Here is a 15010-nt window from a genome sequence, read left to right on the forward strand (position 1 = left end):
AAACTTTTTTGATCACACCTTGTATGAGATGTGATCATTTAATTCGCAGACTGGTGCAAGATCTTATCTTAACTGTCATCATCTGAATTTTCTGTGGATTTCTTCTTCTTGAAATACTCTCCCTTCAACTTTACAAACTTTCGCCACCGTCGTAATTCCAAATTAAATGCTTCTTTCAAGCTATTTTTGAAAGACTGCAAAAGTGCTTCCGTTGTGGCTCTGCGAGCATCGCTGTCGGATGTGAAATGCTTGCCTTTCAGAGCTTTCTTCAGATGTGGAAATAGGAATAAGAGGGATGTGGCAGAACCTCAACACCTATGGCAGTGATCACTGGCTGCACAATATTAGCCATATCCTGGCATTGTCTTGATGGAGAAACCACTTCACACCAGAAAGTTCTTGACGTTTCTCATAAATGGTGCGGCAAAGTTTGACTTTGAGAGCCTCACAGTACGCTTTCTTTTTCATAGTTGTTCCACGAGGCACAAAATGTGCAACAAGAATGCCTTTTATGTCAAAAAACATAAGAACCATTTGTTTGTTTGTCAGTCGAATGAGAAGTTCGAAATATCTTAGGTCACGGTGAATCAGAATGCTTCCATTCACTCGACTGTTGTTTTGTCTCTGGATCGTAGTGCAAAATCCAAGTTTCATCACAAGTTACTATTCAATTTAAGAAGTTTTGATCCTGTGTTTCAAAACAGGCAAGCATTTCTTTGCTGTTTTAGTTCTGGAGTCAAATTATGTGGAATCTAGCAGGCACAGATTCACAACATTTTCAGGTGATCTTTAACAATATTATGAGCACTACCGTATGAAATGGAAATTACATTCATGAAGTGTAATTTGTCCATTTTCATCCAAGATTTCCTGGGATTTTGCAATTTGCTCAGGGGTTGTTGAGGAGGAAGGCTGACCAGGTCTTGGTCATCTGCAACAGACACATCCTTCACCGAATCGCTTGTTCCATTTAAATATGGCTGTTCTACTAAGACACTCAATACCATACACTTCATTCATCTCTTTAACTATTTCCAATGCATTTAAGCTCCATCTGACACAATAATAAATCTTATATAGCTGTTCAATCCGTATGTCTGACACGATACTTGCTACAAAATGATTTTTTTAGCTGCATGTCGTCAGTGACATGCAGCTAAAAAAAAAAAAAAAAAACTCTTCACACAACACTAGTTTGAAAAGTACTAGAATGTGCACAGTCTGCTCAGTAGGGATCAGGGAGAGTGCCTCTAGAAGTAGTTATGAAAAATTTGCACGGTAAACATGTCTTGCACCAGTCCACGAATTAAATGATCACCCACTCGTACACTGCCCATTCAACATGAAAGATGGATAAGTGAAAAAATTAAAATTTCTAGATGAGGGGCATTCGAACACTGAAGCTAATTCCAAAAAAGATAGATGCACTTGCCTAGTTTGGCATCCATTAGACACCAAACAATTAATCTCTTGTAACAGTAATAAATACATATCAGTTTAGTGGTCAGTATTCAACATACAGTGTTACCAATCCTGTACAAAGTACAGACCAGAGGGGTTTGCATGATAGGGTTAAAAAAAAAAACAATATAAGGAAAAAAAAAAAATAGCAAACTAATCACAGAAGGAACATAAGCACCACATAACATACACAAGATTCAAATAGTAAAATAAAGATAAACATCAGTTTACAGACAATAACAAAATTATGATAATAGAGTTTAAAAATAATAAATGTACATTAAAGATAACAAAGAGTAAAATATAACAAAAACCTGAAAGATTATAAATGGTTCAGAAGACCCGACAAACCATATTTATTTATTTGTTTATTTTTATACTTTTATTTTATTATATTTCATTTATTATTCATTTATTTTATTTTATTTATATATTTTAGGAAGTCAAGAGAAGCTTAATAATATTATCCCTATAATTTTTTTCTGAGACATACAAAGATAGGCTAATTTCTAGCTTATAAATTATGTGATCTGTGGAAAAATAAGGGAGGAAACTATCCAGGGAATGAATGAATATAACAGAATTCATTCCCTAGATATATTTTTGTTAGATAACAGAAAATATAACAGAGCAAAAAAAAAAAAAAAGTAATTTTGGTTTTGTTCTGTTATATAATTCTTCCTTGTTCTGTTACATAATCCTTGTAATGCAAGAGAGAATGTGGCATACAGTTTTGTCCCAGAGCGTAATGGTATCCCAGATGAGCTATATAATTTCATACGATTTCTTCACTCTGGCTCGAATGAACTTGCTGCTGGGGGGTACAGTCAAGGATCCAATAATTTGCATTTTGGATTAACCCACTTAATAATATTACATTCTACCAAATGGATGCCATTAAGAAAAGTATTATCAGTAGCAGCGGCAGCTGAAATCTTAGCACCATTCAAGAAATTATAAAGATTATGAGATTTATTATAGTTCATCATGGAGTTCAGACATGGACATGATTCTGTTAAAGAATTTATACACTGTGCAATTCATTGATCTTAACTTCTTAATATGTAATTTAAATAGGAGCTTTTCATCAATGCAGACTCCAAGATCTTTCTCAACAGAAACTTTACTGATAGTCTGATTGTGTATAGCTGATGATAAAACAAATGGAATAGATTTTTTTTGAGATATTAATATTAATAAAACTGTATTTAATTAATAGTAAAATTAACGTTGTTAATATTTTTTAGTGTTATCAGTTTGCAAATTGCAGTGCCTGGAAACTAGGGACTGCTAGAAGACCTGGATAATATGTTTAAGGCTTTAAATGGATCAAGTAAACTAAATGCTAATGGCATTAGTATTTGGACAACACACAAAGGGTCATAGCTGCAGGATATATGTGAAAAAATTTGCTTTCAGCCAGAAGTAATTTATTGTTGTAACAAACTTCCATATGGGGTGGAAGTGATTAAACCTGATAACTCTGTATAAATCTCAAATTTGCTCTATCATGGAATATTTTTCCTATATTCAGGGAAGTTTAGCACTCAAACTCCTTAATTATATTAAAACAAAAAAAAAAAAAAAAAGAGAGAGAGCAGCCAGGCTAATCAACAATTATTCTCTCACCCCTCCCTCCAAACTTGCTTCACTTCTACAGACATGGCTGCATGCCTTTTCTGCAAATATTTCCATGAGCATCATTCTCCTGAATTTTCCTAATATCATTTGGCTGGCACCTATTCACAGTTCAACTTAAACTTCACTGAGCTAATTTTACTCTTTGTTTATTCCTTATATTTGTCTTCTGTGAAAAAATATTTCTGTATATATATATATATATATATGCATAGCTATCAAATAACGGGACTGCGTACACAGCCACTACATGCTCATGCCATGTTCTTCATGCTCATTCACTTTGCGGTGAGACAGATGTTCATTACCTTGTGTTTTTGCAGTTTGCCAACAAAATATACAAAAGAATTGAACAACAAATCAAACTAAAATTTTAACAAAACTAAAGAAAACACTAACTGAAAGTTATGAGTTATTACTTCAAGTTTATGGGGTATTTATTATGTTAAGAGCTTGCTTGTTTGAATGGCATAAAAGATTTTTAGAAGGAAAAAAGAACATAGAAGACTATAAATGACCAGGCCATCTGGTATTATAGAAAACAGATGAAAATGTGGACTGGGTAAGGACACTGCTTAGAAGTAAACATTATTTAAGCATTAGAATGGTTGCATCAGAGCTCAATATGGACAAAGAAACAGACAAATTTTAACTGAAATTTAGGCATGAAAAAAAGGTCGTGCCAAGGATGGTGCCAAAAATTGTGAATGAAGATCAAAGAATGAGAAGACTCCAAGTCAGTGAAGATGTTTTTGGAAAAACTGAAGATCCAAACTTTCTGAATTTTTTTTTTTTTTTTTTTTTTTTATGAAAACCCCAAACACGAAAGGTATCAAAACCTATAGTACTTAGTACCGTGCATGGGTTGAAGGAGAAGTATGGGGTGGGGGGGGGATGCCGGAAACTTTGCTCTAGAGACTAAACATACTGTAATTACTTGCGATGAAAGTTGCCTGTTCCAGCATGACCAAGAAACTAAAAGACAGTCAAATGCAATGGAAGAGAAAACAGTTTCCCAGACCAAACAAAGCAAGAATGTCAAAATCAAATATGAAAACCATGCTTCTTGTTTTCTTTGATATTAAAGGAATTATTACAGCTGAATAGATCCGACCAAATCAGACTGTCAATCGAACATACTACATTGAAGGTCTGACAAGGCTGCATAAAAAAATTCAAAAGGAAGAAACCTGAACTATGGAAGGATGGTTGAATGCTCCAGCACACAATGCTCTCTCTATTTGCCAGTTTCTGGGCAAAAACAAATCCCTGTGTGTGAACATGACCTCACCTAGCCCCTTGGGACTTTTTTCTGTTTTCTAAACAGAAAAAAAGTGCACTTTTTTGTTTTCTGTTTGAATTTTTTCTGAATATCTTCTACTGAAGATATTCAGAAAAAAAACCCAAAAAAAAAAAAAAACTGAAGTGTTAAAAGGGCTTACAGAAGATGACTTCTAGAAATGCTTCTGTGCTTTGAAGGAACATTTGGAAGTGTGTGCAAGCCCAAGTCAATTATTTTGAAGGGGATAGTTTGTAAAGTGTGGAATATTTCATTATGTTTATTTTATTGCAACTGCCTTGTTATTTTATTGCAACTGCCTTGTTATTTAATGGCCACACCTTGTATGAAAATTACAATAAAATAAATTTAAGAGCAATGCCAATAAGTCTCTCTGGCTTATCAACTTATCTACAGTACTAGTAGATAGGCTGATAGGTTGATTAGATAGGTTGTACTTTAAATCTGTAGTACTAGAGTACAGATTTAAAGGACCATTTGTATTTTTGGATACCATATACGCTATATTGCCAAAAGTAATTAGCCATATACATGTTTTAAAGGACATATTATTTATAGAATAATAAATGTGTTGGCCCACTTTTAGCCTTAACTGATATTCTGTCATCTCATTGGTAGACATTTTTGGCAATATAATTTGGTCCTTTCCTCCTTCAAGCCCAATACAGCTAATGTCTGTTGGTTTGGCAAACCAACAGAATTCAACAAAAAATGAGAGTCAACAAGCCAGTTGACTTTCATTTATTTAGATTTTTCATATGTTAGTACATTATCAAGAGAGCAGCAAATGTTTGTTGAAATGCTATGCTGATTTTTCTATAAGTTTAACATGGAATAAAATATTTTCAGAACAGTATAGTAAGCTCTCAGTATTTCCTTATATATATGGTATATGAATTGCTTACTGCAAACGTAAAGGTGTTATTTGGTAAAGTAGTAGTAGTAACATGTGATGCAAGAAAGCAAGTGTATGAGCTTTGCAGCAACAGCAAAAAAAAAAAAAAAAAAAAGTGGTAAGCATATACAAAAACTTGGCATTATAATTCAAAACTTATAAAACTAGAGTAAGGAAATTAATTAGTGTCAGTTTCTATTAATTAATTTATTGAATATCATCATTATTTTGCAGTTTTTATAAAGTATTTACCTAGTAAGAACCACTGGATCATTCACTATGACATTTCCTGAAGAACTATGGCTTTCTAAATGTGACAGATCAGTGTAATTTTTGTAGTGGGCATATGACTGGAAGGGAGGAAGCTGATGATAAGAGCGAGGAATATCCAATTGGCTATCTGTAGCCACTGTACTACTTTGAGATTGAGTGAGAACACTTGATGTTGACACATCTCCCATACTGGAGCTAGGGAAAAAACGTTCACTATTAAATTTATGCAAATATTAAAAACTGATTTAATGAAGGACAACAGAGCTTACTGCACCATAAATTTGTGAGAAAAAATATGTAACCAAATACTGAGAGTGAACTCCACATGATATTTTGTTAGGAAAGAAAATTACTTTCAAATATTCAAAGTACTCTTTCTGCTGCAAGTTTCTAATTACAAAATTATCACGATGAAATGAACTTATCTGCACTGTTTATGATAAGTAATATAGTGAGTGAGACAGAAATTATATATACCAGGAGATTGACCAGTTCAGACATCTGAATTCATCTCATCTTTTTAAGTCCAAAATTGATTTTTCAACTCCATTCTTGACTGTCAAACTAGTACCATTAACACTTTTCTTTAATATCTCAATGACATCAATTTTGTGATTGATGATGGCACTAAATGTGATTACAGACAAAATATGATATAGTTAGTTTGATCACAAGTATAAACAGCAGACTGCAGTACAAGGAAGCCTTGTTTAATGTTGCCTCGCTTAAAATATACAGTATTTAAAAAACAAATTTAGTTATTGTTCATGATACCAAATGTACTGAATGCATTTACAGTAAAACTAAGTTCCCAGAATTCTGACCATCAACAAACACTTTCTGATGCCATAAATAAATAACATTATAACACAGAAACAGTTTATATGACTTATGGTACAATATTTTTAGTCTTAAAAGAGGAAAAAACTGCACTTCACATTTGTGTTTTGCAACCTGATATGTAATTTCATACTGCTCGACCTCTCCTCACTATGAAGGGTCCTTCATCCATAAAGGACTCTTTCAATTTCCTAGTTTCATGGAACTAGCTGGTAGAGATACTGCTTAGGCTTTTGCTAATGACTTTACATAACTTGGTCATTTACCTGTTAAAATATCAGCCATTCCTACCCAAAAACCCAACACTCTTGTTCTTTTCCTTACCAGAACCTTTCAAAGTATACGGTTAATGATAGTGGCATGACCCACTAAATACCTCAGATTGCAACTTGGTGATAGTCTCTCTCTCTCTCTCTCTCTCTCTCTCTCTCTCTCACACACACACACACACACACACACACACACACACACACACACACACACACACACACACACACACACACACACACACACACACACACACACACACACACTCCCATGATCATTCTCCTAAATGGTGAATCATTCCATTTGGCATTACAAGAATGCAAAATGGAATGATTCACCTGATTTTTCCTCCTTTCCCTGATTCGACTATGTTATACTCTTGTGATCCTAATATTTGTTCAGATCATGTCAGCAAAATTATTCTTGAAGAGATGAAATCCTTTATTCTTTATTTAGATAGTATGAATCAGAGCGACTGTCGTGATCACAGGAATTTTCATTCCTGTGATCACGACAGTCGGTCGTAAAGCATTGTCAGCTTCAGGAAGGAAAATCGTTTTGAATATTTTCGTTAGATTCTTTTAATTGCGTTAATTTGAATTTTAATTGTTTTGAATTGATTTTGAATTGTGTTAAATTGATTATTTAATTATTTATATTTTACTTTAATTATTTATATTTTACTTTAATGTACCGGTAAGTTGTCGATTTTTTCGTTTTTTCCGTTTTAATTTCTGGAGGGTATCATACGGAAGTGTTCCACGTACTATATTGAGGTAAACTCCTCTTATTAATTTACTAATTTTATTCTTTATTATATCATAAACCCTAGTTCCTTAACAAAAGCTTGCAGCAGTTATGAAACAGTTATTAATCAATCCATACTCAATTCTGATCAGTTTAAGAGTAGGAAAGTTTCTTACTCCTACACTGATTAGAATTGAGTATGGATTGTTGCTTCTTGTCCAACTTTCAGTAGAGCCTTCTGGTCTCAAGCCATAACTTCTGTCCATTTATACTTCCATCTGTTACAATCTGACGGTGCAATTGCATCCTCAGCCAAAGATAAAGTGACATTAGTATCTTACTTTTCTTCTAATGCATAGATAAATTATTGGTGAATCACAACCCATAATACCAAACACAGAAGAATATTAGAATTCTGAATAAGCTTGATGTCAGCAAGTTTCCAGGTCTTGATGACATTTCTCTACTGTTCTCAAAACCTGTACTCTAGCACTTACTCTTGTTTTGTGTTGCCTTTTTATACTTATTCTATTGGTGTTTTTCCTTTTGAAAAAGAAATTCACTCATACTCAGCCAATTACTGAAAAGGGCACAAATTACTCTTCTCCAATTATCTTCCCACTGCAATCATCTCAAATCTTCCCACAGTAATTGAGAAATCACTTAACAAGCAACTCTTAAACTACCTTAAACCTTTCGTCTGATCAACAGTTGTTAATATGTATTTTATTAGTATCAGCATTAGTGATATCTTGGCTTATGGCACTTCTCTTTTGATAAAATGAATGGAAAAATTTGAGTTGCCCTTGATATTTACTCTTACTGTTATGTTTGACATAAAGGTCTACTAAAAAAAAAGCTTTCATCTTATAATTTGCCCCCTTTTTTTTTCTAACCGTGCTAAAAAAAAAAAAAAAAAACACAGGAGAGAAATGATAAAATGCAATCTCGCTTGCTGTGAACACTCGGAGAGAGTGTTTGCATCTTATTATAGAGGGCTTTGTCTTCTAATTTCTGAAATAATGTTTGTGGTCCCAAGGATCTGTTCTCTCTCGCTCTCTCATTCTTTTCTTCCTGTATATTAACGATATCTTTCTACTGAGTGGAAATATTGTCTATAGTTTTGCTGATGACAAGACACTACAAACTACCTTCCTGTTTGAGAAACCTTGCTTGCCCAAACAACTTCAAATATCCACTACCAATTTTTTAAATGGTAATCTTCAAGTAATTCCCCAATGGAATGAAGAAAACCTGGTTAACTAAACCTGAAATTCAATTCTATCTTATTCTTCTATCATCTGTGAAAACAAAAAAGCCTGCTGCTACCATGCTCACCTTTGATGACAAAGATTTTTTGGCATCATTGTATCAAAAAAATAAAAAATCCATTCCCCCCCCCCTCAAGTGTTGCTTTTCATATAAACATCTACAGACTCTATAAATCTCAAATCCATTCTACTATGGAATATTGTTCCTATATCAGGGGTGGTGTCCCAAAACCTATTTGATGCTCCTGGAATCAATCCGAAAGAGAACAGTCAGATTAATTAAACACCTATCTCTCATAAACTGTCTTCACTATTTATTTAGAAAAGGCATGCAGAAGAACATAAATGTTCTTCTGCATGCCTTTTCTAAAGATTTTCCATGGGCACCTTCTGATTTGGCATTTGTAATTCCACATCGCCTAACCCCCCAAACGAACCTGAATGTGTGCCTTAACTAATCAACATCTATTCATTGTCCAACTCCAGACTCCCAAAACAAATTTGCCTTCTCTCTTTTCCCTTCTAATTCTGTTCTTTGGAACAACCTTTCTTCATGTCTTTCCTGAAAATTACTATCTCTAGAAATTCCAGCCCAATGTCAACAAGTAACTTTTTTCTTTTCAACCTGAACCCCCCCCCCCTTATATGGTGTAGAGCTCTATAGATTATAATACTCTGTGTCTGGAGTCCATAAAAAAAGTAAAATATTTTAAAATTGTGTAAAAAAAAGTGAAACAAGTGTAATCTATATGGCAAATATATATGGATTGCAGACATACTACATGTAAATCTGACTCTATATAAAGAGACAGGTGAATCTGACTCTATATAAAGAGATATTTAAAGCCATCATAAACTGGACTCATATTCGATAAAAAATTGACGTTTTTGGATCATATTCGTCAACTCCGCACAAAGTGCACAAGAGCCCTTAATATGCTCCGCTCGCTCTCCTCCTTATCTTGGGGTGCAGACCGATGCACCCATCTACGGCTTTACCGTGCACTTGTGCGATCCAAATTAGATTATGGGTCCCAAGTATATTCTTCAGCCAGAGACAGTGTACTTCGATGGCTGGATCCTGTCCATCATCAGGCTATACGTATCGCTACTGGAGCATTTCGAACATCTCCTGTCCAGAGTTTATACGTCGAAGCAAACGAACCACCGTTATCGTTTCGACGTAAGCAGTTGTCTTTAAAGTACGCTTTAAAACTGAAATCCCTGCCAGACCATCCTACGTGGCCCTTCGTTTTTGAGCCACGATGGGAAAACTTGTACAATACCCGTAAGACTGCCAATCGTCCTTTTGGTATTCGTCTCCAAGAGCTACTCAATGAACTTAATATCAAGGTAGACAAGGTTGCCCAAACATCAAAGCAACCCTTTCCACCCTGGCATGCTCGTGTCCCGGCATGCGACTTGTCGCTTAGAAACTGGGGAAAGTCGGACACGCCATCATGTGTCTACCTGCAGCTTCATTCAGCACACCGAACTGAATATTCCGACTTCGCGCCAGTCTACACAGACGATTCGAAATCAGAATCATATGTGGGATCTGCTGCTGTCTTTACAGACAGCACTATATCAGAGCAGATTCCCTCTGAATGCAGCATATTTACTGCAGAGCTGCACGCTGTAGAGTTAGCCTTGGACCATATTAGTAAATGCCAATACCAACGGTTCATTTTATATTCCGACTCTCTTAGCATGTTACAGGCTTTAATATCTATGAGGTATAATCCTCATCCAGTTCTGTCTAGCATTCAGCAGAAGATTCACGTTCTCCATGAACGCGAATATGACATCCGCTTCTGCTGGATTCCCAGCCACATTGGGATTAGGGGAAATGATTTGGCTGACGCCGCAGCCAAATCGGCTATTATTGGGAATCAGCAATTCCCAATAATAGCCGCTGGCTGTTAGTCCCCTATACAGACTACAGGCAAATAGTACATCAAAAGGTACATTCCCAATGGCAGGATTCGTGGAATAGACAGACTGCGAATAAATTATATCGTATAAAGCCTGTAATTGAACCGTGGCAGTCTAGTCTGCGCAGGAATCATAAGGAGGAAGTTGTTCTAGCTCGTCTCCGCATAGGACACAGTCATCTTACACATTCTTTTCTGCTGAGGGCAGGTGACTGTCCTATGTGCGAACAATGCGACACCATTTTATCCATTGAACATATTTTATGTGATTGTACCAGTTTTAGAAATGCTCGTTTTACCGCTTTTAGTCATCTTACCGAGCCCCATACACTCAGTCAGATTTTATCTGACAATGACCATGTGTCTGCTATTTTTAATTTTCTAAAATCAGTAAACCTTTTTACTAATATTTAAAAAAAAAAAAAAAATCTTATTGTTATTTACAGATATTTGTCTTTTACAATCCATACTTGCTTTTTTACCCGGACTTAGCGACCTAATTCTTTAGGTCACTGAAAATTTTACTTTTTATAACAAGTTTTTGGCGCATTATAGCCTTAGTTGCTGATGCGCCAATAAAACCCTATCAACCAACCATCATAAACTACAAAGTAAACAAAATGAAGCACTTAAGCAATCTTGAAAATCTGTAAACAACTAGACAATTCAGCATCTATTATGAAGTTTCATTGGCAGTATGAAGAGAAAAGTAAGAGAAAGGCAGCTATATTTTTAATAGAGGAATGATGTCTGCAGGATAGATAGAAAAGTGGAAATTTTCTTTCAGTCAGAGGGTGGTTCACTACTGGAACTTTTTTGATGATATTGTATAAGCTTGCTTTCTTGTATCATCTGCCATCATTAATACTAATATCAAAACGAAAGGTGCAAAAGTTTGGTGAAAAGTGATGCAATATAACAACAACACATTCATTACTTTTTCCAACCATGAAAACCTAAACTGAAATCATTAGTTCTCAGCACACAATGTTTTTTTGAACATGGTATTTCAAAGGCATGCACTGTGCTGAGAGATGCATAGCCTAGGAGATGGTGTTATTTCAGAATAATAATAATACAATAACCTAAATGCACTGAGGCCTTTGACATAGCGTACATCTTCACAATGCCAAGTTCAATAGGCACATGCACACTGAAGAGTGATATCAAACTTTATCAACTATGTTTAACTTTGTGTGTTTTTTGTGCATCATGCATTACAAGTATGATACACAAAAAAACTATATCTACATAGGCCTAGTTGTCCACACAGATAGAAAAGAGAGATAAGTTATTGCCAAACAGTGAGGTACTCCAATATAAACATATTTGACAATTAATAAATAAAGTAAAATAACTATGCAAACTGCAACTTCAGATAAATTTATGTTTTCAGGTAACAGAGAACCTTTTATTTAACGAAAGGTATAAATCCAATCTAAATTAAGGTTCTTTAGTTGTTTTTAAAGTTCTCAAATGAATTAAAGAAATCTGAGACTAGCTTGTTAGCAAACCTCGCCATTCTGTTGAAGGACTGGTGATAAAGATGGTCGTGGCATGATGTGAACTCTGAAGAGTTTACAATTTCTGAGCAGCCATCCAGGGCAATAAGAAATTGATGCTTACAAGCAAATCAAGACAGTCAAAATTTAGAATTTTGGAGGGAACTCTAAGATTCAAGATGCGATGTCTTGTTGGCAGTATGGTTAGCTGGAACCTTTCATGCCTAAATGAGAAGCCATAAACTCTGAATTTGTAGTCTCTGTCCATCCATTTAATAAAGATTTACTAAATAATTACTAAATGGGGTCCTTTCAGACCTCTAAATCCTTACTAAAAATTCTCAACTCTGTTCAAAAGAAATTAAGATTATATTACTCTAATAACATAACTGTCAACTTTTGACTTTCAAAAAGCTGGATTTTTTGGTCAAGAGATAGAAAACAGCTTTTATGCAAAAAAGCAGTTTGCAGACAAAAAAAAAAAAAAAAAAAAAAAGTTTTTTGAAAATGCAGTAGGGCATACTTGCATTATACGGGGTATATCAATGTGCCTGATGTCATTCTTGCAAATCGAATATATCGTTTCGCTTATACATAGATTGGGTAAATACACATTTCTTCCTCTTGGCGCTGGATTATTCAAGCAAAAAAAAATATAGTTTTTTAAATTGATTTTCATTTTGAATTATAGTAAACCCTTGATTTAATGGGCCCTGATATAACAGACCAGACAAATAATAATACAGTAATGTACATATTAATCTCGACCATATTATTTTTTTTAGGTTATACAAAACTTCAATGTTATTATTAATTAAAAATTAATAATAATTACCTATTTCTATTATTGTTTTGATAATTAACTACTTTTATTTTTATAATCAAATTCAGGAAATTGTTTTTTTATTCTTTCTGAAAACATGTTCAAATAGCTGTTTTCCCAGATTGCCGATAAGAGCAGGTGGTGACTTGCAAGCTGAACGTGACTCGAGACACTAAACTGACTCGCTTTGTTTCGATCTCAGTCTGCCTCAAGCTAGTGTGCGGTCAGGTTGTACACAGTGTTTCTGTGATTTCTGAATTGTCACTTTATTTATTAAATAATTTTGCAATCTTTACAATTAGTGACAGAGGAGTTAAAAGAAAGTGTGTGAACTTAAATGTGGCACAGAAATTAGAGCCAATTTAGAAATTAGAACAAGGCGTCTCGGTAGCACGTATTTGTAAAATTTACACTGTAAAAAACAAACTGTTTGATATCTATAAATCAAAGGCCAAATTCCAACATTTTATATTTACAACAAAATATTATGTATTCTTTATTATAATTTAATAATTTTATATTGTACAGTACTGCATATTATATTGTATTAAAGCTTTTTTTTTCACATTAAGAATAATAAAAAAATGACCCCCCCCCCCAAGGTTAAATTCGATTTAACAGACTTTCGGCATTAACAGACACCCCTTCTCCCCTTTAGTCTGTTAAATCGAGGGTTTACTGTACTTAATATAGGTTGTTAGTTTACGGCACCAATTCGGGATTGGTTCAAGCGAAAAACAGTGTGTCCATAACCTTGTATACAATAGATTATGAAAACCGTTTTACGCATATATCCGTTAGGCTTTGGTGTTTAGTGGGCTAAGCATGTCAATCACTATTATTTGCAACAATCATATCATAGTGTAAAGGCTTACTTTTTTTTTTTTTTTTGAATTTTCATAAGTTTACTTTTACTAGCATAATACGTTTTTTTTTTTTTTATTTGATAATTTTACATTACCAAGCATAATACAATGGTTTTCCCCTATATGCTGTTATATTAAATCCAAACAGTGATTCACTGCAGAAGTGTTTTCTCAATATAAGTATAAGTGACACAATAAAACCTAGATTTGCAAGAATGACATCAGGCACATTGATGTACCCAGCATTTTATTGACGACACTTCTGACATTACTTTTTAAACAATTAAGACTTAGTGTTCTTGTATAGTTAGCTACCCTGACACATCCCTTTACATTAGCTATTTGCTCATTTGAAATGTTTCTGCCTTCAGAACATCTTGCTAATGTGATCTGTTGCAGCAACAAACAAGAACTCTTGAGGTATATGCAAGTGTTACTTTGACCAATATCGTTAGATAAATGCGTATCTATATTGCCCTTGTCACCCAAGTCAGCAGTTTCCCCTGAACCTTTTAAGTTAAAGTAAAATAATATTTAATTAACATTTTCAAAAGCTTAGTCAGCAACTTGCTATTTATGAATTCTGTTTAGAGCCAGCAAACCTTTGATGTAAGGAAAGACACTTGGTCTTAAATTCATGACAGAAAGTTAGCTGGCACATACTAAACCAAATTTATTCATAAAGTCAGAGCTTTTGCTATAAACATATTATATATTTGAAGTAGTAATACTTATCAGATCATATCAGCATACACACTTCAACAGCATGTTGGCAAACTGCACTTACACTTTTTTTTAAACCATATGTAAAAAACACTTAGACATTGCTGTGAATGTTGTGGTGCACTATTGAACAGCTTGTCATCCATCAACCTGTTTTTGACCTTCATGACCATAATGTACTTTATCTTTTATAATTGTGATTGACAAGGGTTGTTGTTGTTGTTGTTATTTGGTTTTTTAGGAGCATTAGCAACTAAGGCCATATTGCTCCGGGGATATGCGGTGGTCATTCCCTGACCTTTCCGCATCTTCCGTATTTGGTGGCTCACGGGCTTGAACCCCGGTCTAATCAAGAAGCATGTGCTACGCACTGTTGCTCCTGCCCACCTGGCTACGGAGGCGCCATGATTGACAAGGCAGGTGGTCTTTAATGACCAGAGAGAGAGAGCCACAATGTTTTGGCTCTTACT

At 34.5% G+C, this 15010-nt stretch overlaps 1 protein-coding gene across 1 annotated transcript in view; it reads right to left on the minus strand.

The window, feature by feature from the left end:
- The window catches only part of Pez (protein tyrosine phosphatase non-receptor pez), a 297962-nt gene that overhangs the window by 119876 nt on the left and 163076 nt on the right, over nucleotides 1–15010 (minus strand). Inside the window, exon 14 of the mRNA XM_090370791.1 lies at nucleotides 5547–5762. Coding sequence (XP_090226917.1) covers nucleotides 5547–5762 — 216 coding nt within the window. The remainder of the gene's footprint in view (nucleotides 1–5546; nucleotides 5763–15010) is intronic.

The sequence above is a fragment of the Mastigoproctus giganteus genome, chromosome 3, assembly GCF_048544385.1.
Source record: "Mastigoproctus giganteus isolate SK-2022 chromosome 3, ASM4854438v1, whole genome shotgun sequence".
NCBI classification, from domain to species: domain Eukaryota; kingdom Metazoa; phylum Arthropoda; class Arachnida; order Uropygi; family Thelyphonidae; genus Mastigoproctus; species Mastigoproctus giganteus.